General features: G+C 46.7%; 1 protein-coding gene across 2 annotated transcripts in view; it reads right to left on the bottom strand.

Annotated features, from left to right (window-relative positions):
• The window catches only part of mtmr10 (myotubularin related protein 10), a 24,234-nt gene extending 6,345 nt beyond the window's left edge, over nucleotides 1-17,889 (bottom strand). The window contains exons 1-7 of one of the 2 annotated variants that reach the window (XM_023795039.2): nucleotides 17,268-17,889; nucleotides 16,820-16,877; nucleotides 8,886-9,022; nucleotides 7,658-7,730; nucleotides 6,703-6,845; nucleotides 3,076-3,169; nucleotides 151-298 (exon numbers count right to left, since the gene is read on the bottom strand). In XM_023795039.2, the coding sequence (XP_023650807.2) occupies nucleotides 151-298; nucleotides 3,076-3,169; nucleotides 6,703-6,845; nucleotides 7,658-7,730; nucleotides 8,886-9,022; nucleotides 16,820-16,877; nucleotides 17,268-17,321 (707 nt within the window). In that variant the 5' untranslated portion in view covers nucleotides 17,322-17,889. The remainder of the gene's footprint in view (nucleotides 1-150; nucleotides 299-3,075; nucleotides 3,170-6,702; nucleotides 6,846-7,657; nucleotides 7,731-8,885; nucleotides 9,023-16,819; nucleotides 16,878-17,267) is intronic. The other variant, XM_023795040.2, reaches the window with a different exon arrangement.
• Between the last annotated feature and the right edge of the window lie 442 nt (nucleotides 17,890-18,331).

Below are 18,331 nucleotides of genomic sequence, written 5' to 3'. Positions count from 1 at the left end.
GTCAAAGCCAGTTTTTTCCGAGGGACGCCTCGCATAACATGGTGCAGTCTGTGTTACTCTGTAGTGCGTGATTACGTGAACACACTCACAGAGCAGGCCTCCTCCATCCCCACCCCCAGCCCGGACGTCACGCTGACACTTCCCACCCACCTGGGGGAGACTGCGTAACCTTCGTTGACAGAGCACACCCTCCAGTCAGAGGCTCCAGTACGTTTGATCTCGCGGTCCCAGTCAGAGGAGCAGTCAAACAGGGCGGTCTGTAAGCTGCTTCCAGGGTCCAGACCATTGGCCCGGTCACCTGAAGGCCAAACGGTACGGCTGCTTTCAAATGGCTAGATTTCCTAATGATTGCCCACTTCACAACTCAGGTTACGTACATTAGTTTCAGTTAAACTCCAAGACATTTAAATGCGACGGTTTAAATTTAAACCAAACTGAATGTCTCCAAATGCAACAAGCTTATGAGACGCTGTGTTCCAGCAAGTTGAGGCCCTACACTGTCAAGAAAAAGGGGTAAAAGTGTGTACCTTTGCTTGTCACTGGGGCTGTACCCTCAAGGGTACAATTGTACCCATAGCTATAGGTAGGGCTGGACAATAATTCGATATCAATATATATCGCGATATAATTTTTTTCGATAACGGTGATACGATTTTTAAACACATTTCCGATATTTCGATATACATTTGAATATTATATATATTCACCGGCTTTTAAAAATGTATCACAAGTGCTAAACAGCGCGTATTCAAATCGCATTCGCATGGTAATTTGCTGAACAACGCAGCTGTGAAACGTGATCCAGGTAAAACTTTTTTAGACAGCATAAATAATATTGAAGCATTTGTTTTCAAGCAGACTGTTAAAAGCAAAAGCAACAAAGCATTTTAGACTTTGCAAAGAAACTATAGTAACCACGTGTATGATACTTTTCAGAGCTGCGTCAGAGGGAAATGACTCGTGAATTTAATTTTGACACTGGTTAGCTTTTTGTGAAAACGAACTACAGTACACCCCGCAGGTTTTTTGTGATTTTGTGAGTGATCTTTGTGTTTTCAATGTTGGAGAATATAATTAAAGGTTTGTATCAAGAAAAGACGGTGATTTTTATTGTATACTGGTAAATCTCTGCTGTTAGTTGGTGGTATGCCTTTTGTTAGCCAACATGTATGTCGGGGCCGGCTCTACGCTGGGGCAACGCCCCCTTAAGCAAACGTCCTGCCCCCTTAAATCAAACTTTTAGAAGTTGAGGAAGAAAATAATAATTACCCACAAACTGAATATGGACAAGATTTACTACAGTAGCTGAAAAATCCACTGAAAAAGGCACAAACGAGATGATAAGTTTCACTTCTTGTTCGCTCTTTCCCTCCGTGTTCTGTTTGTGCGCGGGCTCACGCAGCACTCGGCAGATCCCGCACTCACCCTCCCCCCAGCTAAACATCCAATCACTGCTGGTATGCAAATGAGCCAGTTTCTCAGTAGGCAGGGCAGAGCGAAATGAGCTGCGTGATTGCGGAAGGTTTGGAGGAAACAGCAATCTGTCTCGTCAAAATCATAGTGACTAGTGAGATCATGGTTCGAATTATTTTTGTCTATTTGGGGGGGTCTTGATCGGGGGGTACTGTACCCCCCAGTACCCCCCGATCAAGACCCCCCCCAAATAGACAAAAATAGCAGTTTGGGGGGGGGGGGGTATTAACATTTTTCTTGTTGTTTTTGTTTTTTTTAAGAAAGAACCTCACCTTGTAGGAAAATTTTATGTAAAACGATTTTAGACACCCCTAGTGTGGATCGTATTTCAAGACTCGGTGAATTGATTTTTTCTTTTTCATAACTTAGCCTACCCTTTTTAGTTTTGGTAATATTGGCAATAGTGAAAAGTGTTTTGTTGGGTTCAAATATGTTTGATATAGGCCATCCAATTAAGGTAAATGTCTTGTTTTTAATCTGATGAGGAATATTTTATTTTATTTTTTGTTTTACTTTTCAGTTTTCCCCCTGAGGGATTGCCACCTTACTGTGGTCAGGGGCTTTGCGTGCCTCAGTGACTCTAAGAGCTACACCAGCAGAAGCTTAGCCTTCAGGTGGGACACCCAAGTTGGACAGGTCTTAGGGCAGAGGCCTGACAAAGTGCAATCCAATTACATGACAAAAACAGTTATCCAGAGCACCACCCCACCCCTTTCCCGCCTTTGTCGCCACCATGTGCCCCCTTCACATTTCTGTCTGCCCCCTCATATATGCATGTCTAGAACCGGCCCCGATGTATGTACATATTTATAGCATGCCGATCGCGTCAAACAAATCACGGCAATGCCAAAAACCCGTGCATGTACATTCTCAGTTATTAACGCACATAAATACATTTCAAGCACATGCTAATATATTGCTGCCATATTGGTTTTCGGTTATCTCGATCATCGGTTATCTCGACACTTTTTGGCAACCCCCTAGGCCGGCGACATAACCGGGTTCGACTGTATATGAATAATCAGCCTGTTCTAGTTTAAATGGAAATATATTATTGTTAATAAGCTGAGTCTGAGAGTTTTATTTATTTGATAGTTTATTTCACATTTCTTGTTTGTAAAGGCTAAATACAAATAAAAAGTGAACCTTTTTTTTTTGTACTGTTTTTATTTAAAAAAAAATTATATAATTTTAATAGGAGCAGCCTGGAGGTATTAAATACTTTGCAAATTCAGTTTGCAGACAACCATTGTGCGTGTCCTCGGCAGTTTTTTCCTGAGGCTTTTTAATATTGTCCATATCGATATCGGAATTATATCGTATCGACCAAAATTAAAAAATATATCGTGATATAAATTTTTGCCATATCGTCCAGGCCTAGCTATAGGTAATTGTATTTTTAAGGTACAGAAATGGATTCAGAGGAATATTCAAAAGGAACGCTTACCTACAGCTATAGGGTACAATCGGCAGATCCTTGAGGGTACAGCCCCAGTGACAAGCAAAGGTAGACACTTTTATCCTTTTACTGAGAGTGTATGATGGACGAGAGCCATAACCCTACAGGGAGTTCGGTAGCAGCAGGACGCGGGCAGGTGGCACCTGAGGAGCTGTGGAAGCACTTGCCGGTGTACTCGAAGCCGAAGAGCAGCTGGGCGTCAGCGGGCTGGGAGTAGTGAGCAATGGCCAGGCATACCTGCAGAGAAACGGGACACAGGTCAGGTGCCATCAGCCTCTTCATATAAATAAGCGAGAACAGAGACACTGCGATCCATCATAAGCAACAAAAATGTGGCAGGCAGCATGGGCAGAGCTGGAATACAAGGAGGAGGATACAGTAGGCACTGTGAGAAGATGATCTGGGCGCAGAGAGCCCTAACCAAAGCCTCACGCCGAGGCGCCTTAAGCAGGCCTGGCCAAAGACCACCTACAAGTCACCAGCGAGGAATTCCCTGTGGGACGGTTTCACCTCCGCCGTGTATTTGCCTGGATCATCTTTCTCTGAGACACACTGTGACCTTGGATACATTCCACACAATCTGCAACCCAGCTCTGGCTGGGGGGGCCTGCATTATGATGCAAAAATGATAATATTTATCATACAGAACAGCTGCTGCATTAAAGAAACGTCTTCATCCACGTGCAACCTCTGCAGACCCGAGTGAGCACTCAGCTTCAAGAAGAGAGGTTCAGCAATACTGTGCCTCTCCTTGCTTCATCACCACCACCACCAAACAGAAAAGGCATGATTTTGTTTTGCTGAATGGCTTTTGCTACACAGCTGATCGGTGTGTTTATTGACATCTTGGAAACAGACACTTAATTGAGACCACAAGACCTGCAGCTTTCAGACATCCACAGTCAGAGAGCTCAATATCAGGCATGGGGGTGGGGGAGCCACCTGACAGCATACCCCCCCCCCCCCTCCCCCACACACACACCATTCGCAGGCAGGTGGGAGCAAATATCTCGAGGTTACAGTGTGGGTGGAAAAGGAAGCAGAACTGAACTACATGCATCCTTTTGCAAGGTGGATGGAGAAAGGCAGCCCAGCTTTTAACCACATAGACGGAGTGGGAGGTGAACCACATGCAGTTATAAAAACTACCAGCTCAAAACAACACACCGGGCACCTGGCCCAAGTCTGCTGGCTCCCTAGACGTAATGAGACATCCGGGGTGCTGACACACGGAACACGCCGCCGGGAGAGCCTGACGACAGAGATGGGCGCCGTCATCCTGCCTGCTTTCAAATGCCTACAGTCCCCACCTCCCATCCTGGGTACACTGTGCATGCTACCTGTGTCACACAGAGGGGAAGACTGGGGATCTGGGGCTGGCTATGGTTCTCTCGTGTGACCTCGGTGCCCTCGGGCCGCTAACAGCCGTCCCCAGGGCACCATGTCCAAAAAGATGCCCTGATTCAATTCCTGCGTGTTATAAAGCGACCGGAGACTGCAGAGATGGCTGATCGCTGGAGATCCAGCATGATGCATCTCCCAGTCAAAGAGGTCCAGTTTCAGGCAGCGGCCTCATGAATATTCACGACCAGGAATCCGCTGCTAAATGGCTGACTCCCAGTACGTGACTGGTGTGAGAAGCTCGCTTCTTAATTTGACATTCAGACACCTGCCTCCCAGGCTCGGGGTGGGGTGAGGGGGGGGGGTCCTGGCACAGTAGAGTCCCTGGGAGATCAGCATGCAGAGGACACCATGCTGCCAAGACCGCAGGCTCCACGGTTCACACAGAACTGAGATTAGAGCTGAGCACCAGACAAAACTCCCAGGCCGAGGGCACGCGCGTGCTGGAAGGGTGGGGGGGGAGTGGTGCTGAAAGAGCCCCTTTGTTTGCCCAGCCAGCAATGTCCCCCCTTCCCGCGGCACTCTGGGCTAAGACAGACTCACAGAAGCCGGACACCCCAGCAAGCAGTAGACTTTGAACAAAAGTTCATCCCAAAGCCCTCTGGGAGCAGCATCAATCTGGAGTCATCGAAACAAACACTTAACTTGAACAACATCCATGACTGCAAGGAGAGGAAGAAAAAAAAAAAAAAAAGCAGCTAAAACTTGTTGAAGCAGGACTGTCATTCTCCCAGCAAAAGAGAACTTCCTGTAGGAAGATGAGCCATCACCACAAAGCAGGTCCTTCATGTCAGACCATGCAGCTTCCCCTTAGGAACCATGGCTGTTTTCCTGGAATTGTAGCAAAAGCCACGTTCTTGCCACTCAAATATAGCAGGATTTACAAGACTGACACCAAACAGGGGTAAATCGGGGCTGTGGTTATTATTAAAAAGTGACGTTCTCAGCTGTCAGCACGAGATTGACCATTCATCTGCCAAGTGATTTTCTTCTAACTGTGCATTTGTCATTGGCTACTCTGCTGTATCAGGGTTACCCTAAGCAACAGCTTTCAATACTGCCAGAGAAACAAAGGCGTCTTTATTTTCAGGAAATCTAATCTTGCTTTAGGATACGTTTGAGGGACAAAAAAAAAAAAAATAAAAATATGGGGAAAATACTGAAATACCAGGCACACAGACTGATAGACGTAAGGTAGAAGGTTCTGATATGAATAAAAAAAAAGTTAAACATCAACGAACAACCAGTGAATTTATAGAGTGACACAGCTGGAGATGCACAGGCAGGCTGGCTGATAGGAGGATGACCGTCCAGCTGCAGATAAGACATGCTGGTCTCTCTCTGGGCCTCCCTCCCTGACAGACACGCATTTCAGCCCGTCTCACACAGAAGGAAGCTAAAACCAACTCTTCTCTGAGCACCTGCCACCCCAGATGGGACGGAAGATCCCATCTTTCCACCGGCAGACTCTCAGGCCCTCTTGCTGAGCGGCGGAGAAGCGTGACCACAGACGGCCGCTCTTCTGGAGAGCCCTGCAGAGATAGCAGCGTGTCCTGGGGCTCAGCGAAGCACACCCACAAAGATAAGAGGAGACTTACATACACACAGACATACCTGACATGTATATATAGCTTGAAATGCACAAGGGCCAAAGCAGCTTGGTGCTGCTACATGACAGAGGCAATACTCAGCTCTGACACTACAGGGAAAGCAGCCTGACTGGTGTGTGGTGACCAAAAATAAATGGGGAGAACAGGCAGACATAAAAAGATTACTTCATAATTACATTATTCCGGAGATTCTGAAGGGATGCTGTGCGGGAATGAACCAGATTAAAAGCATGAAAGCAAACTGCTGCAAAACCACAAATGAATAATACTATGTTAATATTAGATGTAAATCCTCTTATGCATGAATCCACCATCACATCAAATTAACACAATTTTTTTTAGCAGGGTAAACTTGAGTGATAACTACAGTCTTATAACTCCCCCCATCACACTCACTCACTCTCTCTCTCTCTCTCTCTCACACACACACTTTCCTATCATTGTAGGGAATCTTCACTCATTTCAATGGGCATAAGCCTAAAGCTAACTATAACAGCCTTAACCCCTACGCAGTCCTAACCCTAACACTAACCCCTACCCAGCCATAACCATAGGTAACCAAACAAAATGTAAGACTTTTTCCTACTTTAGTTTTTTTTTTTTTTTTTTTTTAAACACATTCACAGATCATTATTTACTAATTGAGATTTATATTGGGACATTTTTCAGACCCCCACAAGCTAAAAAGTAGCATGTTTTAGCACATTGTGGACACACACAGACACACAGCCAGTCCTCAGCTTGGACTTTGGGACGTACCTTCTTGGTGCTGTCCGGCCCGGCCTCGTCAAAGCGGAACCTGACCATGCGAAAGTCCTTGCAGTAAACCATAAGCTCGGTGGGACTGAACTTGAGCTTCTGGTTTGAGCCCAGAACCTTCTGCTTGCCCTTTGCTTCGTTCACTGGGAAGACGGGGAAAGAAACTCAATGGTCACAGCATTATTTGGGGTCGATAATTAAGGTGTTATATATTGGGGGGGGGGCATGTGCAACATCAGTTTTTTCTAGTTTCACATCAGTGGAGGAACACAGTTTCACATCAGTGGAGGAACACAGTTTCACATCAGTGGAGGAACACAGTATCACATCACTGCATCCAGGTCATGTCCTTCAGAGCAATTCATTATCATCAAGCTTGACAATGAATTCTGAACATCTCATATGCTCACACCACACAAATGTTTCACTTTTTAAACAAAACTTCTAAACTCTCAGTAACGATGACCGCTCCTGTACTCCCTGACCCCAGATTCACCCTTAATTCAGGACTTCTCACGCTGGCTCGGCATAAACCCTGAAACACGCCACCTCCGCAAACCCGGGTACCACCTTAAGGTGGATGAGACCCTGCGGACTCACACCTCTGCCCCACCAATCTGCTCCATCTTTCTCAGGAAGCACATGCGTGACCTTGGCGGAGCAGGGTGCCAGGTGAACAGTGAGCGCCTGAACAGCACATTTTCTTCCCACTTAGATATTCCAAATTTTTTGCACTCCCACAATATATGCAACCAGTGGACTGGAGTCTCATCTCTGGCAAAGAACCGCCCCTGTACACACAGGATCACGTGACCCCGCCATCTCCAATCCCGCTTCTACTGACCTCTGGTCAACATGACCGCGACTGGCTCTTCAGCATATGACCTGGGACAGGGTGTCACGACCGCACAGCCCATGTGCGCTGACCTCGCAGGGAGCTGGCCAGCCCACTTACCGGTCACTACCTGCTCCACTCCTGCCAGGGGGATGTCGTGCTCTCCCAAAAGCCGGTTTGTGTACTGGAATTTCTGGAGAGGAAGCAGATCATATACAACTATGTAAACAAGCTCCGTGTCGCGTAAATCAGCTCACGTGTAACACGTGTTACGATTAGTGAGCAAGATCTTTAAATATCTCCAAAGGTCTTCATAGGGTGATTCTGACAACTCGTTAATCTGACGTTAGTAAAACTGCCCGGTTCAAGTTGAACATTTGCTTGTCTTCAAAAAAAAAACCCCCACCCAGCGTCTACGGCTGGGTGGGGGTCTGCAGTGAAACGCTGACATAATTAAAAAGCAGAGCTGAAGATATTTCTAGTTTCACTTCAGTAAAATGCAATTGGATTTTTAATGGTAGATGTCAGATGGGGGAAGGAGGAAGGACCAATGTGGAAATTACTGTATGCATTTCGAAAGAAAAAAAAGTAACTTTTCAGACAATCAGTAAAAAAACAAAAAAACACCTCCAGTATCAAAGGTAACAAATTCCTGCTTGAAAATCAGACATGAGACAGACTAAGCCAATATAGGCCTGGAATGATTAACCGTGGTGGGGGGTGGGGCACCATGCAGATCAGAGACATTAGCTAGGCTACACTCACAGCTGCATACCGTGCGGCTTCTCTGGGCAGAACGCTCAGTCTCAGTCCAGGTGCCCAAAGCAGCTTTAAAGACGGACCAGGGTGGAGACTCTGCCTGGAGCTCAGGCCTTAACAGCACTCCCCCCTCCACCCCAGCTCCACAAGGCTGCCCAGCTCTGTTATCCGTCAAACACATTCAACCATGGCACTCGAAGATCAATGACACAACCGCGCAGATAAAGGCAAGTCGTTCTCCATTCGTGGCGACCGGTGGAAAACAAGGAACAAAAAATGTCTCAGGCGGATTTTCCCCCTGGGGGGGATGAGGTGGCTCTCTGACAACACGGAAAACGGAGACCAGCGACACAGAACTGGTGAGCGACGGCGGAAACTGACAGCATGAATAAACAAGCTTAAAACGAGAGCTGAATGGTTAACCAAAGATGGCTGGTGATGTGGTTTCACTTCAGCTTGTGTGTATTTTAATACATGTATATTAATATACAGGGGCTATACATATGCACATCACATACAGATGGTCATTTGTCAGCAGAATATGTCCCCCTCCATGCCTGCAGCGTGGGGCCGCTGGGCTCTGGCCTACCTGCCGAGGAAGACTACCGTGGGTCACAAAGGAGATCTTGAAGTTGGTGCAGACCAGCTTCCCCCACAGGTCGTCCGGGCTGCTGTTCGGGCCGACGCATTTCCTCACGAAGTTCACCTCCGTCACCACGATCTCACCTGCAGACAGCCAGAAGGATGCCGGGTTTGTGGGAGCGATTCGGACAGCAGGCTGGCCTTTAGCATGTCACCATGTTCAAGCACTATGAAGAAACCGTACTGAGCCCCACACGATAACGGCAACTTCTTCCAATCAGAACAGATGACTTTTCTCTTCCTCAAAGCATCTTTCCTTTCAGGCTTGAACTGTACTAGGGGTGAACTTTAATCACAGGATGAGGATAGAAAAAAAAAGTCAGTCAGGCTGATTTATTTCATCACTATGACCGCAACCAGGTGGCTCGGGGCGTCTCGGACTCACCACACCTTAATACAGTCACATCTGCACAAGCCGGTGCTCCGGGCACAACAGCAACACGACCATGAAGAGGAGCCCGACCCGGGGCAGTATACCAGGCCAAAGGAGCATTTAACGGAACAGCCTTGACTAAAGGCGAAAGAATACATGACTACTAACTTCATATTTTATAATCATGAAAGTGTTATGGAGGAAACACTTCTACAAAAGAGGAAATGTGGCAATTAAGGTGACACACACAGAAGCAATGCTGAATATCACTAACAAGACTAAACTCCAATACGCTGATATGCATGACATGAGGAAGTGTGAGTCTCACAGCATACTGCTGTTCCAGCTGATTGTGATCTGAAGAGAGAGGGAGCTGTGAACCCAGGGGGCAAACTGACTGACTCTTCACACATTTTGTTTGCCTCAGAACTACACAGAAATCAATGCCTGCGAGAGACTAATGACACTGTTTTCAGAACCTGCAATACCCACCCTCTGGAATCTTAAGTTCAGCTGTTTAGGCTTTCAGGAAGCTACCTTTAAGCATGAAACACGCATATAAAAAAACGATTTACATGGAATACATTTATCATACATTAAAGGGAAACAAGCAGGTTCTGCAGACAAAAGTGTCATGCGAGTTACTAAAAAGCTCTCGTTGCTTTAGGCACTCCTCAACGTGGAATTAAAAACGCCTTCCAGCAAAAAGCAGGTGCTTCCATCTTGCACACCAGCGTAACTCGCACTCCAGTCTCCACGGTAAGTCACTACACGGAAGGGTAAGCTGATGCCTACGGCTGACGGGTCACAGGGAAATGCTAGAGACGTGTGCAGCTCTTACGCTATTGAGGTCACAGGCGGGAGCTGACAGGGTCTGACACTCAGACCTTAAAATACTGAGAGTGTATATGACCAATACATGCACCTGTATATGAGTTTGTCACGAGGAATTGTGTCGACAGATCGTCCTGAAGGCTGCCCAATCACGTCCCGACTGCGGGATTGATGGGGGGGATTATTTCGGCACCCCAGCCACTTCGGGACGCATGGCCCCCATTAGTCAGCATACAGGGTCCATTTGAAATGCTAAATTCCAAACGTTAAATTCAGAGCCACCATACATCCAGCAAAAATGCTCCCTCGAAACCAGAAGTGCAAGTTTCACACGGAGTCTGGGGAACTGCGTGCGAGAGCCGCCTGAAGAGGCAGAGGGAGGTGGCGGGACCTTTGGGTGAAACTGTGTTGCATCTGCACGCTGAGGGACAGCAGGGAGGGGGGGGGCAGTGCACGGCGGCTTTCATGTGCACAGATCAGAAAGTGTCTTTCAGGGGGAAATGCAACTAACTCTTGTGATTCAAATAAAACAAGCAAGCGACAAACTTACAAGAAACTGTGACTCAATCCACATGAGTAATCTCCAAAAAGCTTCTCTGGGGCAACGCAGCTGTTATGGATTTAAGCATCTGACGAATGTGTTCAAAGACAAGGTACACAAGGAAAGTACAAGAGCCCCTCCTGTTTCTGGGACTTGAACTGGCATCTCTCTGGTCATAACCTGATGCATTCAGGCACTGTGCTACCTTCTCCCATTGGACGAACTAGGCCCTCTGTTACCTTCCAGTAGATGTCAGGTGGGAATGTAGATTGGCCAGTTGGAGTAGTGTGTGTGTGTGTGTGTGTGTGTGTGTTTAAGACATTAAGTGCATTCAGTTAGCAGGAAGTCCTGCTAAAAAATTAAGCATTGTTTTAGGAACAACAGTTGTCTGTGCAGCAAGCCTATCAGGGGTACATGATGTCTTCACAGTATGGCAGCTTTAGGGGTATAAAAAACATAAAATTAAAAAAAACACCCTGTGCTTGAAGTGGACAGTTTGATCAGCCTTCTTAATATAACATATAACCATGCTTATTGACGGCTTTAAAGTCCCCACAAAGCCCCACTGCTGGCCAGAGACCTACAGGTTTAGATTGTGGCCCTCCACAGCACCACCGCTCATGGCGGGACTCACTGCCCACACGACAGAGCTTCAGCTGCTGCCAAATCATGTCAATAACAAACCGCAAGAGCAGCCTATGGACGGCGACGTGGGGTTTACATCCTACACTCACACACTTGGCGCAGAAGACAAAAATAAAAACAGCCGCCTGCTCATTGCTCTGCTCATTTAGCGTGCAGAATGGGGCCGTATAAGCAGCCACATGCCGGTTACTGGAAAACAGTCACTTAAAATGGCTCAGAACGGCTCAAAGGTCACATGGTGCAGAAACACGGCTCCGGGGAGGGGAGCTGTAATCAGTTCTGAAAATGCAAGCACTTAAGGTCGAAGAATTTGAGCACTAATCAACAAAGCGAGTCCAATCTGACTGTTGAGACACATTACGAAAGCCTGTCTCCAGCAAATAAAAAAATCAGAAAATACAAAGGGGGCCAGTGATGACCTGGACACCTACTGGGCCTGCACACTTTCCACAATGTGATGGTTTATCCTCTTACATAAATGTAGTATTTCTGCATAAAATATGGAGAGGTGAGGCATTAGTTGACCTTGTCATTAACCGGTCACGGTCCATTTGTATTCCAGGGTGTTCAATTCATCCTGTTCTTACCATTTAAAGGCAAAGCAGATTCAGACGCCTCAGTCACTGTGCAAGGTCAATGCCCTAAGACTTCAGCACAAGCCCAACACCGAGAGTCACGACGTCCGCTGGTCATTCAGCGGACGGTCATCATTTTACTCTTCCTCCTTCATTAAGAACAAGCCTTCTTCCCACCTGCTCTGCTGGAGCAGGGCTCCAGACAGAACAAAAAAATTTGGGAGCCATTGGCTCCTAAACCCAAAATATTTAGGAGCCAAATGCTTTTTTTGGGAGCCATAATCTCTACCGCATGCCAAATGTGAAATAAACAACTAATATTTACTTGTATTTCTTTGGTCTACCTCACACTGCCTTTCCTTTCTCCTATCTGGGCTATTTCACTTGCCGACTAGTGTCCTCTGCAAGGTCTTATAAAAAATAATAAATGACACATAAATTTGAACAGTGCAAATGTTTACTAATAAGCAATACTCTGATATTCTTGTGTTTCTTACTCTCACCATGCTTTTTCATAGTTTCCTTTTTAAAATGGCTCGTACCACAAATGAATTCTGTTTTACCAGCAATTTCTTGTCCGGCTTGCACAAAAGCTGCAATACGTCTTTCCCTTGTCATACCGTAACCAAACGAACTCCAGTAACCAAGCCGCTTTAAACTGTCTTCCAGGCGTCGGAGCTGCGGGCGCAGAAGACTTTGCTAACGGGACGGAGTTGTCATTCTTTAATAACTGTACATTTCCGGACGCCGGTGGCTGTACCTCAGATAACCCACTGACTGAATTATCTTCGGTTCGTTCAGAAGTAGACAAGGCAGGATTTGGACTAGTGGGCACTGAGAAAAAGTCAGAAATTTTTAGTTTGGCCATTTCGCGTGTTACATGGAAACTTAGAACATTTGGCGTGTTACGTGGAAAGTTAGGACGGAATTAGAGGAGTAGTCGTGGCCCAATTCTCTTCTATTTCGGATCCCTTATCGCAGCAGTTAGCGAGATGACATTTGAAGCAGAGTGGGCGTGTCAGATGATGCCTCCCTTAGGTTTGGTTTTAATCACGTGATAGTGTTATAGGAAAGGTAGACGCGGGCTGAGAGTGTCCGCACAAAATTAAAAGCCGTTTCTGCTGCTTTAATTTTAAAACTTTTCTTAGATTGAGAGGGAGAGTCGCCACCGGCGACTAGAATGAAAAAACTAGTCGCAAAATAGAAAATCAAGTCGCATTGGCGACCATTTTAGTCGCCATCTGGAGCCCTGTGGAGTACAGGAAGCACAGGAAGGCTAACCTGGGAACAGGCAAGTCTGGGATGACGCATCTAATACTCCATACGCATCAAAGACGACAAAGGTAGGAATCTCCATTTTCCCCAATGGGCCTGCAGGCAGATTAGCACAAAGCCAGCAGTTGGCCTGGAGCAAGTCAAAAGTCAAACACAGATTCCAGCAGGGAAACAATTCTGCTATGGATGGGTGCAAGGCTACTGCACAGGAGGGGGGGGGGGGGGGGACAGGACACTGCCGCAAAAATGTATTAGCCGCCACCCCTGCTGTGTGAGGAGACCCAAATGATTACATGGATAAAAAAGGGGGCCATAGCATGGTTGCAAGGGCACGACTACCAATCACAATGCTAGGAATCCAGCCTCAACACTGCCTTATAGGCAAATGGCATTACTGTTATAACAGCAGGGCAGCAGCCTGTGGGAAGATTCATCAGTATCCCCCTCGAGCAAAAACGAACAGCAGACAGTTTAACTACGGCTTCACATGGCCCACGGCAAACCACAGCACCACTCTTGGGCAGGAAGCGGCTACGCGGCAGCCTGTACAGGAAGCAATGCTTTATGCGTGCAGAGGGCTGGCTAAGATCTCCAGCTGCAGATCAATCTCACTGCTGAGCATGTAAGTGAACTGCCTGCAAAAACAGAGAGATGCGAAAAGCTTCCTCATTCCTATACTCCAGAGCTTTACTGTGGACGGGGTGGGCAACACATCACCCATGTCGAAAGAGAGCTGCAAAACAGCACCTCTGATTTATTCTGAGGCTAAAGCAAACAGGGAGACGTGCGGAGATGAAGGGAAAAGGCAAAGAGATGGGAAGCTTACAGCATTACAGGGATGGGAAAAGGAAAACAGAAACAAGGAAAAGGAATTGGGGGAAAGATGGACGGAAGAACAAACAAAGACAATAGAGAGGAGGAAACAAGAAAGGGAGGCAGATTAGAGTGAAGCAAAAACAAAGAATAGATTGACAAATTGGTGAGGGACTCGAATAGGGACTCAGGACCAGAAAACCAGCATAGCCTCTCTGTCCAGATGAATCAGTCTCTCACACACACACACACACACACACCCACCGCACAAACACACAGACACACACACACACACAGACACACACGCACACACACAGACAGACACACATGCACACACACGCACACACACGCACACACAGACACACACAGACACACACAGACACACACGCACACACACAGACAGACACACATGCACACACACACACACACACACACGCACGCACGCACGCACGCACCGCACAAACAAACACACGCACAAATATATACATACAGATTTGTACGACTTGCTTTTGAGAGACCAGGCTGAACAGCACGAGGGCCCTGAAGGGGGAGGGGTGGCATTCAGGCCTTCCAAGTGGCATGGGACTGAGCAGGGAAGGCTGTGAGGTCACAGCCTGGAATGAGCGCGGCATTGACATCCTGACGGAAAGCTGGAAATGCTGCTCTGGGGGATTCTTTGAAAGAGGAACAGCGGGACAGTTGGGAAAGGGAAAGTGATAACTATGTAACGCAGCCCTCCACCTCACAGGGAGGCTGCGCAGTCAGTCATTTTAAAACCTTCATTCAGACCCCTATGCAATCTCAGTCTTAAATGATAACAATTCTGCTGTGTTTGCATTGGCAGGGAGATACGCCGCATCAAACAAAGCGCTGCCCTTTTCGCCATAATCTGTATCGACACATGACAGGACTGCATTACACCACGTATCAGGGAGAGGAGGCAGACAAACAGGTGTCATAACAAAAACCAGACATGGCTTATGTTTCGTATTTCTTGTATTTGTTGGTTAAAACCAGGAGTGTGCCCTTTCAGTTCTGCATAGATGATGTGATCATTCCAGAAAGGATCATATTGTGGTGCTCTGATGTGGAGATTTTAAGCAATATATATCTGACCGATACTGATAACAGGGTAATCTGCCAGGTGGGGCGGGGGGTGCTGGGGGTGAAACTTGCTGAGCTTGAAGAACTCTGGTTCTCCCCAAATGGAGCTTTAAGCTGCAAGTGTGATTTGGAAGTACGAGATCCGGAAATACCCAAAAAAAATACGCTTATTGAATGACCTGATCCAACAACAATGACACAGCTAAACAAGCCACACCCAAGCACAGCAGAGAAGCTTCTCCATAAAACCCAACACACAGACCTCAGGATAAAAGCGGGTCTGCAAAACTTGTTTTCTTTTGTGCTCTTTTGAGAGAATGGAAGGTGCTGCTATTCTGGAGACAGGGAAGATCCAGCTAATGTTGGTAAAGGAAAACTCGGTCATCAAGTTAGACAAAGAAGAAATTTCTAATTTTTCCTTCTGCGGGGTCTATTTAGGAACAATACTGAGGCACAAATACAACATCAAGGTAGTGACAGATGACACCCCCCCCCCACCACCCAAAAAAATTTAAACCATTCCTTTTTCATAATCAGTTTAAAGCACCTATCACTTAACTATGACATGCAGTGATTAAAAACAGAGAGGTCATGTGGGAATAGCAGATCTAAAATGACTAATCACACAGGTAGGGAAAATAACATACAAGAGGTTAACAGCTGTAATCCAACATACAAAAATTCAAAAACAGATTTAGTTAATTCAATTAAAATTAATACATTTGAAAATGTTATACTGAAAGACCAAAGAGCATTTAGTCAATTTAATCATTTTATATGGAATCCAAGAGGCAGTGAATGCAATACAAAATCATGCTTCTGAGGAGAATTTTAAAACTGTTTTTCCAATTCATAACTGTACAGGGCTGGTGCATTTTCAGTTTTGCCAAAACTGCCTGAGCCAAAAATAAAGGTTTACGCTCCATCTTGCTCATACAACCACCGGAACATTTCATCACTGCAGTGATCTTATCTGGTCAATCTAATGAAGAACTCAACACTTAACCAGCATCTCACACCAGTCATCGTCACCCTTTCCCCCTCAATATCAACACATCCGTACGACTGTAGATTATATAAGATGTCACTGGCTTAGATACCTCGGTCTTTGTAAAATGCAATCTGACAAGCACTGAACTACAGTGCATGAATACAGACCTTGTGGTGTTAGTAACCAAGCTGGGAACTGAGCATTGTCCACTCATCATGCACGGGCTGCACCCAAAATCACAACTTTAGCCTAGACACAGCAAAGCACAGGTCCATGTGGCAAGGAGGACAATGGAGAAAGCTGCTTACGAACCTGGGAAAGTTCATTTAGCAGTAGTAACCTGTTGATTTCAATTCAATACAGTACAGTGCACATCAAAGCTCCGTTACAGATACAGTGCAGAGAACCCGATGCACAATTTATAAGCTAAACTTTAACGCATCTCAAAATGTTCTTATGATTTTTCAGCGTCATAAAACCTTCGTCTATCAAGGCAAACCTGATGCAAAGCCTGCACGTGTGTGCAATATTTTGAGGCAGAATACGACCCCTAAAAGCACTCTATCATTAAAAATAAAAAAAAAAACCTGAAACTATCATTTCGTGCGTCACATCAGAGCCGGCTACGAGCTAAAATAGCGCGGAAGGGTGAGATAGCAGTAATATTCCCTACGGGCGGGGGCATCCAGCCCATGTGCCAGCCCGTTACCAACAGCCCATCTCGTCTTACCGGGCAGCAACTTCGCCTCCAGGTTCTTCATCCCCTGGACAGGATTCTTCACTTCGGTCTGCTCAAAACAACAAAGCACACAACCGTCCGGTTACACGCTGCAAACAAGCTGCGCTACTTAACCAGTTACATATTAACATGCCGCGTTAAATTAAACGCCAGTGGCTGCACACCTGCAGCGAGGCTTAAAAAAGCTAAAAACACTAAGCACCGTTTTGCGTAGTACCAGCACATCATTCCTTAAACAGTTTAAAAACATCATATTTCAGTCATTTGCGCATCCGTGAAGTTTGTTAGCGGACAAGTCGCATTTATTTAGTATTAGAACCAAGCGAGTAACCACCTAGTAAACTATGGTAAAATACAGTGACCCCAAGTCCCCGAACAGGACAAACGGTTAGAAGCTGGATGCGCACATACGACGGCCAGCATGTCTAACACCCCATACCGGCTGAGGGAGATACGACTTGAACGTCGGTTTCCCGGGTTTGACGGGGAACATGTCGCCGGTTCGCCTCCCCAGGGTTTAAAAGCTACACTAAGCCGCCTCCCGCCTCAGCTGCGTCGGCAGCCCTCGGACACCCCGCCGCCAGCTGCTGCTTTCGGGACCTCGGACGGCGGGCTCAGCGTCGCGGCCGCCTTCTCCATTCGGACAGGACGCAGGCGCTCGGAGACAGACGGAGTCACCGCGGCGGAGGCGGGGCCAAGGGCGCGGAGCTCCGGGCAGCTCGGCGACCGCCACAGCCCGCAGGCAGGCTGCCCATCAATGGTGGCTTTTTCTTCCAGGCAAACTTTAAATGCCAGCAGCTGGTTGGGACAGCCCCGGGGATGAGGTGCTGCCTGGGCTGGCAAAGCCGCCGCGCCGACTGAGTTGTGTTTGTAATGGTTTCCGACGGGAGCTGGAAAGCACAGCCCTACCTAACGACCGAACTTGGCGGGGCCGCGGGTCTAGTCGCGCCGGTGAGCGAAAACGCAGCTTTTTTTGCCACAGCACCGTGCCAGCCCGGTCCCGTCGCCACTACAGCGCCGAGCCCGTCCGGTAGCTACGGAGCCTCTTCGGGGACAAACAGCACAACGCAATTCAAGTTTGCGCTGCACAGCTGCGCTTTGAAACCTGTTCCCACAAAAAAAGACTAATCGTCTGCTTATGTTTATTTTACATAGAAATTTATTGTCAGATTATTTGGTCAGTATTGTAAATGATTCATGTGTATTTAAAAATATAATAAAAATAACTATTATTCTCTGATATCAACGTGACACCTAGTGGCGAATGGGTCTTTTTTCCAAGACACAGAACACCTGTTCCCAGCATACCAGCGCGAAACAGAAAAAAAGATCGTATCGTATTGGAAGAACGTAAACAACTTGGCATTATGGTTATGACCAATGCTTAGATACGTAAAAAAAAAAAGAATTAAAGTGTCAAAGACCTATACTTTTAATTACACCATCCTAGTGCAATTGGGCTTGGCTACCCATGATATACTTTGCAAGAAAAGCCTGTTCTCA

The sequence above is a fragment of the Paramormyrops kingsleyae genome, chromosome 11 (assembly GCF_048594095.1).
Source record: "Paramormyrops kingsleyae isolate MSU_618 chromosome 11, PKINGS_0.4, whole genome shotgun sequence".
Lineage (NCBI taxonomy): Eukaryota > Metazoa > Chordata > Actinopteri > Osteoglossiformes > Mormyridae > Paramormyrops > Paramormyrops kingsleyae.
Note: the sequence above shows the minus strand (reverse complement) of the source record. Positions and strands in the feature narration are given on the sequence as shown.